The 13,049-nt window shown below is 38.9% G+C and overlaps 1 protein-coding gene across 1 annotated transcript in view; it reads right to left on the bottom strand.

The window, feature by feature from the left end:
- The window catches only part of Sln (monocarboxylic acid transporter silnoon), a 38,326-nt gene extending 25,389 nt beyond the window's left edge, over positions 1-12,937 (bottom strand). Inside the window, exons 1-4 of the mRNA XM_073090734.1 lie at positions 12,545-12,937; positions 4,142-4,246; positions 1,294-1,419; positions 579-712 (exon numbers count right to left, since the gene is read on the bottom strand). Of these exons, the coding sequence (XP_072946835.1) occupies positions 579-712; positions 1,294-1,419; positions 4,142-4,246; positions 12,545-12,577 (398 nt within the window). The 5' untranslated portion in view covers positions 12,578-12,937. The remainder of the gene's footprint in view (positions 1-578; positions 713-1,293; positions 1,420-4,141; positions 4,247-12,544) is intronic.
- Positions 12,938-13,049: the final 112 nt, after the last annotated feature.

Raw genomic sequence — 13,049 nt, 5'->3', positions numbered from 1 at the left:
TCTTTTGTCGGCTCCAGAATGCTGCCACGCGTTTTCCTGCCTAATAATAGTAGTGTTAAGCGCTGCTGTGTTTGCTTTGAAGGGTGTGGTAAGGGAGACATATTTATCCAAGGCGTTCATCAGGTGGATGGTGTATGCGGTTTGCTAGTACTATTTACTTTAATAAAATATTGGAGTAAGGGGCTACTGCCATCCATGGACATCTATAATCAACCCTATGAGATTAGAGTTCGACTTGAATTCGGCCACACTTCGCCGCTACCCTTGAGATCTAAGCTGAATGCCTTGATAATGTGTGTTTTACCGTACCTTTCAAATTAGAACATAGCAGCGCTTAACAATGCTGTTATAACAGAAATAGGTGTGGCGGTGGTACCGGTCAAACCATCGGTTCTACCACCTTTTAAACTAGTAGACCAGTAGACTAGTAGACCAGTAGACTACTAAACCAGTAGACTAGTAGACCAGTAGACTAGCATACCAGTAGGCAAGAAGTCTAGTAGACTAGTAGATGAGTAGACTAGAAGACTAGTAAATCAGTAGCCTAGTAGACCAGTAGACTAGTAGACCAAACTTACTCAGTAAACTCAGAAGACGGGCGCAGTTTTCTAGAAGCAGCCAGTAGGGGGCGCGCGGTGACGGACGAGAGGGTTAGGAGGGAGTCCTCCTCCTGCTCCACTGGTGACATTGCTGTGAGGTATGCGCCGACTTGCTGTAACAGCAAAAATAGATATAATTATTTAGTGAAAAGATGTATATAAAATAATTTGTGGTTTTATTGCTTAGGTAGTGTTTTTTAAGTATGTTTGTATGTATCTACGTGGGTATGTATGTATGTATGTAAGAGATATACACGCGCCCGACAACATTACCCTCCGCATTGGGTAGAAATAAATTAAATTATTTCTTGCAAAATGTTTATACTGAGTTAATAAAAAAAGAGGAACATGTACCTTTTTCATGTTAAAGTAACAAATACGTTTTGGGATCCCATTAGTTTGGACGCCCTGGACACTGGTGTCTTGTGGTGGTGGTTTGTGATTATAGTAAAGATTGTACCACTCAACACTTTTTTTTATAATGTACAAGTAGCAAACACGCATGCAGTACACCTGACGGTACGTGGCTGCTGCCGCTACTGCTGGACAGCTGTAATCAACCCCAGATTATATTCCTACCTGAAGCCCCTATCCTTAAACCAGCACAAAGAACACAGCAGCGCTTAACACTGTTATTATAAAGCAAAAAAAGGTGTGACGGTGGTGCCACAACGGGTTCTACGTTCATACTTACAGTAGCTAACGGGAGTTCAAGGAGAAGACTAACTGGACGATCTCTCTGTTCGGGACGTTCCCTCTGCTCGGGGGGTGCGGACTGGATGGACAGGAGGGAACCACCTTGCTCGGAAGATAGTATGGCCTGGAACAACAATATAGGTATTAGCAGCTATCGATAAGCATAGATATATTATGCCACCGCCTTGTAATTGAAGAAAGCCATTAAATGGCTTAAACGGCTGACAGTTCTGTCAGCCGTTTAATGGCTGTCATGGTGTATTACGCGGAACAATGCCGACATGCGCAGTTAAGACACGAGATCGAAGAAAAAGTGCGGAGAAATACCGTTTCATTCGTTGATGATCTAATGATCTAAAAACTACATTTTGTTAATATTTTTTCTTCTCCTTAGCGAAACACCTTCCGAAGCGGTGCTAGTTTGTTGACTTTCAAAAAGTATTCTATATGAATCAATTTTGAATAAATGAAATTTGAATTTGAATTTGAATTGAATAAACTGAATTGAATTGAATTTAGCCTGTTCATATGATTAGTTACAGATCCGGCTGTGACTGTTAATATTTTTAAGCTTAAGTAGTAAAACTGACAATTACTGTAATTCGATAGGTGTGATTCTACAGTAGGACTACCATGAGTTTACAAAAGTATTACTCGCTAGCGACTGCGTAAAATAAATGTATGAAAAATTGTACAGCGCCTCTGGTGGTTACTCGTAGAACTAAAATCCGTAGTGACGTAACTCGATACGTAAAAAACCTATCGAAATCAAATCGCTAGCGAATGTCATTATGATCTATTGCCATACAAATTCGGTCCCATGAGTCATTAATTTGACAGACGTTGTCAAGAAATACCGTAACGATAGTAGTTATGTTATTCACTAGCAAAATGACAATAGTATTCTATTTACCATTTCTATAGTGGCGTTTCTATGCCAACTCATGGTAATGCTACAGGAGTGTACGACAGATAATACGAGAACTTACATCGATTTTTACATCATTTTATAGATTTTATTTTTTATTTTATTAATTTTTTAATGTTTGTGTTTCTCTCCCTCTTCATTGTGGTACTTCATGTTTATTTTGCTTTTTAACTTATTGTGAAATTTAACAGTGGAAACTGTTTATTCCTCTGTTTGTGTCTATGAGCCATTTCACTATGTTATATAAACTCCTTTGCAAAAAAAACGGGCACCTTACACACACACTTTACCTTAGCTTTTCTATGGGTAAATATTATTATATTTTTAGTATGTCATTAGCTTGGATGACTAGAAATTTCTTATTATCAATGAGAATCTAGTTTTTTAACACTTTTATCCTGGTATCGGTGTTTTAGTCAATGTAAACAGAGAGCCGTGTTAAAATGGACATTTTTATGGGTATAATGAAATTAAGACTACGAGTATTTTTATGGTATTTTAATAAAAGAGACATTAAAAAATAAAAATTAATAACGAGTATGACCTCCTCTTGCAGCGATTACGGCATGTAATCGTCTTGGCATGCTTCCCACCAGGCTTTTGATGGTGTCCTGTGGAATGTGTTCCCACTCAGTCGAGATTACACGTTTAAGCTCTCTGATGTTTTGTGGAGGTGGTTGGACAGATCGTACTCGCCTTTTTAGGAGGTCCCAAACATGCTCAATGGGGTTAAGGTCGGGGCTCCGCGCTGGCCAATCCAAACGACGAATACCGACCTCTTGCATATAAGCATCTACGTCGCCAGAACGGTGGGCCCGAGCATTATCGTCCATGTAAATGGCATCTTCACCAATTACAGTCAGTGCGGGTTGTGCATTTTGAGAAAGGATTTCTGTTATGTACCTATGCGCATTTAGTGAGCCATTTTCTATGAATACTATCTCGGTACGATAGTTGGAAGTTACGCCCGCCCAAAACATAACGGACCCTCCACCATAAGGGGTGATTTCTTCAAAACACACATCGGCATAGCGTTCCCCTGGTCTTCGTAACACTCGCCGACGTCGGTCCTCACCATGCAGACAAATTCGAGCCTCATCGGAGAAGAGTACGCTACTCCAGTTACCTGGTGTCCAAGATAGGCAATTTCTAGCGAACCTCAACCGCGCAATCCGGTGCTCACGGAGTAACTTGGGGGCCCGCGCTGGTCGTCGACTACGTATATCAGCAGCTAAAAGTCTTCTCCTCACAGTCCATAGGCTAACTTGTGCTCCTCGTACCTCTTCAAGGTTTCTTTTGAGGTCTATGTAACTGCATTTGCGGTTCCTCAGCGCCTGAGTCACTAAAAAGCGATCGTCTCGCGGCTGTGTGCAACGTTTTCTCCCAGAACCTTGCCTTCTCTGAACGGAACCTGTCTCTTGGTATCGAGTCCAGGTTCTTTGTACGGTTGAACGACTCACGTTTAACCGCTGTGAGACGTAACATTGGCTACACCCCTCTTCCAGCAGCGCTATAATTTTACTAGCTCTCATTGCTTTTTCTGCCATTACGATAGACACAAAGATATCTGTTTTAAGTCACAATAAGGCAGAATTATGCGATAAACATAAATTGTTGTACTAAAAATAACGAAAAGTTACTTTTAGTTGCTTGATAACCTTTTAACCGCAAACCCGCGAAAAGTGTCACAAAATGAAAAAGGGATTAATAATTTAAAAAACAAAAGTTTTGAATTTGGAATGAACTTTTTTTCATACCCAGACTCTTTATTAAGTGCCAGTAACATAGTTTGGCTATTAAAACCTCTGAAGAACTAAATTATTACCAATAATGTTAAAAAATCAAACCCGCCCGTTTTTTTTGCAAAGGAGTGTAGTATGAATTGTTTGTTTCCCAAATAAATAAATAAATAAATTACCTCAGCGATGGCGTCTCCTGGGATGTCGACGGAATACGAAAGTGGTGCACTAGATGGTGGAGCGGAAGACCCGAGTTGGTGTTGGTTATCCAATTTGGACAGTTCCTGGAACAAACAATTTAGTTTTTAAAGTGAAAACTTATTTATTAAACTTGCGTCAGTCAGGACACGCGTCCTGATCGAAAATTCATAAGACAAAATATAATTTTTTTAAATATAATATAGGAGTAGCAGACGAGCAGTCCACCTGATGGTAAGTGGCTACTGCCGTATGGACATCTGTAATCAATCGCAGATAGGATTAGATATTACTACCTGAGGTCGGCCACAGGTGCGCCGCTACCCCTGAGGACTAAACTGGAACGCCTCGGAAAAGTCTATCTCCCTTACCACACCCTTCAAACCGGAACACAGCAGCGCCTAACACTGCTGTTATTAGGTAGAAATAGGTGTGGCGGTGGTGCCGCCGGAGTCGAACCACAAAGGGTTCTACCTTCAAACTGCATAAGTCAAGATGTCATCCTGTGCCAGCATAAAAAAATATATCAATGGGACACCCATTGACATATTTAATTTTCATTTTTTATTTATTATATTTTATTATTCAGGTTAGGTTTCGAAAGTTTTCACTTCTGCCGGCACTCCTGGAGGGCAACCCGTTGATTTTTTTTTATTGATTAACCTAACGATTAAGCAGACGTGCTACCTGATGGAAAGTAGTCAACGCCGCCTATGGACATTTGCGACACCAGAGGAGTCGCCAATGCATCGCGGCTTTAAAGGCGAGCTCTTTTTACACCTTTTTTGAAGAGCCCATGTCATAGCGCTCCGGGAATACCTCAGATGGAAGTTCATTCCACATCTTACACGTTCGTGCCACGAACGTCCGTGCAAACCGAACCGTGGAGGACCGCCACGAGTCCAATTGGTGTAGATTGTAGATGGAACTTCATCTTTTGGCGAGTGGTGCGATGGAGAAATGGTAACGTAGGCACAAAAAGTACATTTTTTGGGATAAAAAGTACCCTACGACCCTTTCTGAACCCCTGACAACGTGTGTACATAATTTCATGACAATCGGTTATGTAGTTAAGGCGTGAAAGTGTAAGAAACAAACAAACACACATTCACATTTATTCTTACTAATATTATAAATCCGAAAGTAACTCTGTCTGTCTGTCTGGTTGTCTCTTCTTCACGCCTAAACCACTGAACCGATTTTAATGAAATTTTGTACAAAGATAGTCTGAGACCCGAGAAAGGACATAGGATAGTTTTTATCCCGGAAATCCCACGGGAACTAGGGATGGCGATCTAAGATCGATTAATCGGAGAATCGATCTTTTTGACCCAAAACATCGATTATTTTAATCGATATTAGTAAGGATTTAATCGTAAACTATGCATTTGATCAAGTGATGATCTTTAGCAAAGTCGTTGTCCATGAGCCCACGAATTCCAATGAAGGTACAAATTTTCAGTTATATGTATGTTAGTATGTCACATTATTTTCTTTGAAACGCGGGCGAAGTCGCGGGCAATAACTAGTAATATTATAAACAGTCATGATTACGATTATTTCTATGTTTATGTAAGGGAGGCAATGCTTTTTAAACAACTTAGGTACTTACCTAACTTAGTTTTTACTAGTACATAGTTTAATGTATTTTAATTAAATTTTGTACTGATTAATTTAATAAACAAGCAAATTACATTTAAAAAAAGTTAAAAATAATATAAATAACGAGCTTTTGCCCGCGGCTTCGCTCGCTTTACGAAGTAATATTTTCATCCCCTATTTTTCCCCTTGGGGGTAGAATTGATCAAAATCCTTTCTTAGCGGATGCCTACGTCATAACATCTACCTGCATGCCAAATGTCAGCCCGATCCGTCCAGTGGTTTGGGCTGTGCGTTGATAGATCACTATGTCAGTCAGTCACCTTTGAGTTATATATATTTAGAAGATATAAAGATTGTCGGGTATTAATCATGCAAGACTGGTGTTATTTTAATATATGTAAGGATAACAATATAAAATTCAGTGAGCAGAATAATATAAAGGGTAAGTTATTTTTCAATGATGTGTTAAAATTATCATTGACCCATAACTACGTATATCTTAAAGTAGAAGCTATGTAGGCCTCTGAGAGCATTTTTTTTATAATATAAGAGTAGCAGACGAGCATGCAGTCCACCTGATGGCAAGCTACTGCCACCCATGGACATATGTAATCAACCCCAGATGGGATCAGATATTCTTACCTGAGGTCGGCCACAGATGCGCCGCTACCCCTGAGGACTAAGCTGGAACGCTGGAAAAGTATGTCTCCCTTACCACACCCTTCAAAACGGAACACGGCAGCGCCTAACGGTGGTGCCGCCGGAGTCGAACCACAAAGGGTTCTACCACCTTCAAATTTTACACCTTCAAGTTGTATTTTCGGGTGTTCTCGGGGGTTCTCGGCGTGAGTCTGTAGCCGGGGTAAAGACTAAGCTGTAAAGCCTCAAAATGTATGTCTCTCTTACCACACCTTTCAAACCAGAACACAGCAGCGCTTAACACTGCTGTTATTAGGCAGAAATAGGTGTGGCGGTGGTGCTGCCAGAAGCGAACCACAAAGGATTCTACCTTCAAGGAGTATAATCGTATATAATCGGTAAATCGATATTTTAGGTCGACAATATAAAAAATAATATTTATATCGATAACTTCACTAACTAGCATCCCTAATTACAATGAATATTGAATGAAGGTCTTCCTATCGATCGTGCACAACCTTCGAGCTTAGGCATTGAACTGAAAACTAATCAATACTGAATATTTAAGGGCTTTGGTATTGTAGGTAGAACCTTATGGAGTAAGGGAGGTACACCACACATACTTTTTTTATAAAATAGGGGTAGTCAGTTCCGGTAGTACTTTTTTTTTTTTTTTTTTAATTTATTTAGACACACAAACAGCATAGTATACATAACGTTTTCAACTTAAATACAATAGTAATAATGTATCCTATATACATGCCAATTATAAGTATGTACAGCATTCTCGTTATTAGCCAAAGACATGTTATTGCTTGTTAAAAAAAAAAAAGACAAATATAATAAGATGTTAAATAGTATTCATTAAGCCTAAAATTACAAAATGTTAAAAGAGCAGTTAAATTTAAACAGTAAGCAAATGAGTTGTTAGTTTGTTTTTAAATGAAAGACACGAATCATGGAAGATGTCAATGTCTACAATTGATGCACGTGCTCGGTTGTATTCATTACATATTCTGCACAGCGGAGAATTTTACGTTTTTATTTTACTTTAAAAAATGTAACTGACAATTTGTGTCACCATAAGCCTGTACAAGACAAATATATTTCATTTCATTTAGCAAACGAGCGTGCAGTCCACATGATGGTAAGTGGCTACTGCCACCCATTCACATTTGTCATCAACCCCAGATAAGATTAGATTCGTACCTGAGGTTAGCTACAGATGCGTTGACTTGCAACCCTTCACAGGTAGTAGCTAAGTTGGAACGCCTCGGAAAAGTCTCCCTTCCCACACTTCAAACCAGAACACAGCAGCGCTACACTGCTGTTATAACAGGAATAGGTGTGGCGGTGGTGCCGCCGGAGTCGAACCACAAAGGGTTCTACCACCTTCTTAAGCATTACTCTCTTGTCAGAGCGGTCGTGGTCATGTGATCCTAGTGGAACACTTAACAATACCCCGCCACTTGTTTTTTGTCGCCGCCTTCCTTTTGCATTCTGCATTTTGCATTGCCTTAGTCTAAATATATATAACTCAAAGGTGACTGACTGACATAGTGATCTATCAATGCACAGCCCACTGGACGGATCGGGCTTAAATTTGGCATGCAGGTAGATGTTATGACGTAGGCATCCGCTAAGAAAGGATTTTGATCAATTCTACCCCCAAGGGGATAAAATAGGGGATGACGCGAGCGAAGCCGCGGGCAAAAGCTCGTTCTATAATAAAGATAGTTATCGTCTGGTAGTTGGACTGTAAAACGACGTGAGCGGATGCGGCAGTCTCTTATCGATCAGGACCGCTGCGCTGTCTGGGAGCAATGACCTGCAAGGCTAGCCTTTAACAAAAGAGTTAATAACTCTTTTTACGATACAGAAGTATTCGAGAATGCATCATCATCACATTACTGTCCCACTGCTGGGCACGGGTCTCAGAATGAGAAGGATTAGGCCATAGTCCACCGCGCTGGACAAGTGCGTGTTGGTAGATTTCACATTCCTATGAAAACTTTTTTTAAGATTTCTTGGGGATGCAGGTTTCCTCACGATGTTTTACTTCACCGTTTAAGCAAATGATAATTATATTTAATTCTTATCATTTGCTTATAACTTTGAAAAAGCAGAGGTGCGTCTGGGATTAATTATTACTTAGTTTAACGTTGAAGGAAAACATTTAGAGGAAAACACACTTAGAGATCTTTAAAATAATCTCAAAGGTACGATTATGTGAAGTCTGCCAATACGCACTTGGCCAGCGCGGTGGACTATGGCCTAATCCTTCTCATTCTGAGAGACTCGTGCCCAGCAGGGACAGCAATGGGTTGGAAAATCGTACAGATATTGCACAATCGAATAAAACTTGCAGGTCATCGGTCTAGACAACTCAACGCTAATCGATACCTGCATCTGGCATCTAGCCAATGCTTACAACTTTGGTAGAACTCAGTGGTTCGATTCCGGCACCATTGCCACACCTATTTCTGTTATAACAGCAGCGTTAAGCGCTGTGTTCTGGCTTGAAGGCCATGATTTCGAGGTATTGCTTAGTCCACAGCGGCGCATCCGTGGACCTTAGGTCTATTTATTATGAGCCTTTTATTATACTAGAGTAGCAGACGAGCATGCAGTCCACCTGATGGAAAGTGGCTACTGCCGCCCATTGTCAGCTGCAATAAATATTGGTAAGATTAGATTCCTATTTACTAAAGGTCGACCACAGATGCGCGGTTACCCCCGAGGACTCAGCTGGAATGCCTCGGAAAAGTATGTCTCCCTTACCACACCCTTTAAACCTGAACACAGCGGCGTTTAACACTGCTGTTATAACAGAAATAGATGTGGCGGTGGTGCTGGAGTCGAACCACAGAAGGTTCTACCATCTTTTTGAAACTAATGTTATCTGGGGTTGATTATAGATGTCCATGGGCGGCAGTAGCTTATCCTTAGATGGACTGCGTGATCTCCAAATCATGGAAGAACGTTTAAAATTTAATTTTAAGTAAAATTCAACTTTAAATTTAAATTTAACGATCGTCCTATCGTTTTACTCTAATTTCGCAATGGTCTAGATTAAGGAAACATCTTTATCGATTATAGTCTGCACCATTCCGTAACTGGTATTCTACATAGGGTTGTCAACAATACCTAATTATACTTCATTTAAAAAACTAAAATAAAAACTACATCTTGTATAGGGTTGTCAACCAATATAATTATAATTTACTAGCTGACCCGGCGTTGTGTTGCCACATAAATAAAAAAAATGTTAAGGGTGAACAACCCTTATCACTTAGGGGTATGAAAAATAGATAGAACCTTTGAGTTTGCGGAGGGACATAGGTTCCCTCTGTGTGTTCTACCGGCTTTACAATGGTGGGTGTTCCGAGGAACTATTTGACCTGGTGCCTACGTCACCATTCCTCCATCGCACCACTCGCCGAAGGATGAAGTTCCATCCACACCAACTGGACTCGTGGCGGTCCTCCACGGTTCGGTTTGCACGGACGTTCTTGCCGCGGACGTGTAAGATGTGGAATGAACTTCCTCCTGAGGTATTCCCGGAGCGCTATGACATGGGGCTCTTCAAAAAAGGTGCAAAAAGAGCTCTCATACAAAGCCGGCGATGCATTGGCGACTCCTCTGGTGTTGCAAATGTCCATAGGCGGCGTTGACTACTTTCCATCAGGTAGCACGTCTGCCTAATCGTTAGGTTAAACGATAAAAAAAAAAAAAAAAAAAAAAAAAGATAAAATATTTGAAACTGCGATGGTCGAATCCAATGTGAAACATTCCAAAATCAACAACTACTTACGAATTAAAAATTAATTAAAAATACCTTTTCCCACGGACTAGATTATGAATCTAAACCATTCTCAAGTCCCTTGAACACACAACAAATTTCATCAAAATCAGTCCAGTCGTTTAGGAGGAGTTCAGTGACATACACACGCACATAAGAAATATATATATAAAGATTTAAAAAACTAAAAAGTACGCTTTTATAGTTAATAAAACTAAACAATTAGATCGAAAATTGCCTAAAAATACCCTTCAATATTCAACTTTTTTATTTTTAGTATTTGTTGTACATATCACATCAAATCAAAATAGGTTCTTTACAGATCACTTTTTGATATAGCGGCCACCGTTATGCATCCTCTGTAAAAAAATCAAGTGTCTATCTATTACGGTTCAGGAGATAGAGCCCTGTGACAGACGGACAGACAGTGGAGGCTTAGTAATAGAGTTCCGTTTTTACCCTTTGGGTACGAAACCCTAAAAATGAACTTAAAATTCCATTTTAAACTAAAAAAATACTCTTTATATCATTATGTTTTAATTTTAAGTAGAAAATATTTTTCATAGAGCATTATTTCTGCTTTTTATACATTATTGCGTTGGCGGAGGCGTGGGAGAGCTTACGCAATATTTATTAAAGCTCTGAGTCAAAGCTTTGAATCAGGACTTAATACCTCATTACTGTAGATACTTTGATATTCATCTTTTTACATAATCAATTTGTCCCACTGCTGCGCATGTTTTTTATAATACAGGAATAGCAGACGAGCATGCAGTCCACCTGATGGTAAGCTACTGCCGTATGGACATCTGTAATCAACCCCAGAGAGGATTAGATATTCCTACCTAAGGTCGGCCACAGATGCGCCGCTACCCCTGAGGACTAAGCTGGAACCCCTCGGAAAAGTCTGTCTCCCTTACCACACCCTTCAATATGTTTGATTATATGCGATATACGGGAATCAATACCTATGGGGTACTTCCTGTATCTACCATTAGGGCATAGGGCCCGTGCCCAGGGCCCTCGACATAAATAGGGCCCCGAGAAGAAGCAATGTCTTGTAGTAATACATGTATACTATAACAAAAATCTGAAAATTATAAAATAAAAAATGCTTTCTACAGTGAGTCCCACACAAGGATTCTCTGTCGTGGGTGCCATGAACACACATAGACGGATACACAAACACCCAGACCCAGGTCAGATATTTATTATCATTCAGATATCTACCAATACGCACTTGTCCAGCGCGGTGGACTATGGCCTAACCCTTCTCATTCTGAGAGGAGACTCGTGCCCAGCAGTGTAATGGGTTGATGATTCAGATATCTGTCTGGCCGGGGATCGAACCCGGAACCATTTGCGTGTCAGACCGGTATGGTGACCGCTCCGCTATGCGTCATCAACATAAATGTCGACTACTTTCGTACCAATTTTTTTTTTTTTTTATTAAAAATAATTATTTTGTTTTAGTGCTGTTATGAAATATTGTTTCTAAAATTCCTTAGATTAAAAAATATAAAGATCATTCTATAATATACATGAATACTACATTTAATACACAAAAAAACAGTTTAATATTATTTGAATATGTAGTATTGTTTATTTTCCAATATTTTTAACAAGTGAGATTAGTAAAGATTACTCACTCCTAACAAGAAAATGTACCCAGTTTTGAGAATTGAAATAGTTGCGTAAAAAAGTTTTGACACGTCTCCGTGCTAAAATGTCCATAAAATATTTGAAATAATTATTTATTTTTTATGTAAATTACGCAGTATTAGTTATTTATTCGTAAATTTTCTCTTAAAAATGTTTTTAATTGCCAAGAATTCAAAAAAAGAACTTACTAATAAGCCGTTTGTGGCTTCATTCAATTTCAAGGCGGCGAAGTACCTTTACTAATCTATGAGTGAAATAAAGAGATTTTCAATTGGCGTTCAAAAACGTTCTTATGCAATGTCATGATTCATATTTCCGGCATGACATCAACCATGTATTAAAATATCTGTATTAAAAAAAAGAGCTTTTGGTTAAATTTTACTGCAATATTTTGGTGTTTTAAATTAGGTATTACTTTTTACACAATGATATTTAAACTTTTACATCATGGTGTAATTCAGATAAAAAAATATAAGAATTTACAAAAATACGTTTTATCCATGATATATTTTTACCTTTAATTATTCACCACAAAATATGAAGAAGGATTGGTTGGTACAACCAATTAATAAATAAAAAATAAAAAAATATTATTCAATTTTTTTTTAATCGACAAAGGTTTAGTTTTTACAGCCAAGTGTAATTTTAAGAATGATAATGGAAATAAAATTCAACTTACTTTTTTGAAGATAAATTCCCTGGGAAGAGACATATCTTATAGATGTCGGGGGGCGCTGGTAAAGTTATAGAACTAAAATGGTCTTCAGATTCCGTGGATTCAAGCCTGTTCACCTGTTTTGTTAAGGGAAAAACGGCATCAGCCGCCTTATACATTGGTTTTGCGTCAAAAAACTCACTGAAGGAAGCCGTTTTAACAAATTTTCTTTTACTTTTAAATCGAAAATTCCGTCTTAATTTTAATGTTTACAGACTATAAAACTTTGTTTAATCTGTACAAATTACGGTTCGTAAACCAACATCTTTGGCGCGAACGAATTAGAAGTGTAATTTTATTCACAGATTATATTAGGTAATTGTTTTTTTTTTTCAAGAGCGTTTAGAGCACGATTGCGCGACGGACAGTGTCGACTGCGAATAACTCAAAGTTTGTTTTAGAGCGCATGCGTGGGAATATAATCGATTAAAATCGAATGCGCATGTCTGAAAATGTTTCAGGGTTGATT

This window comes from Epargyreus clarus, unplaced genomic scaffold (assembly GCF_041222505.1).
Source record: "Epargyreus clarus isolate Ecla_fem2 unplaced genomic scaffold, WU_Ecla_fem_2.2 ptg000033l, whole genome shotgun sequence".
Classification (NCBI taxonomy): domain Eukaryota; kingdom Metazoa; phylum Arthropoda; class Insecta; order Lepidoptera; family Hesperiidae; genus Epargyreus; species Epargyreus clarus.
The sequence above is the reverse complement of the archived record's forward strand: the minus strand, read 5'-3'. Positions and strand labels throughout refer to the sequence as shown.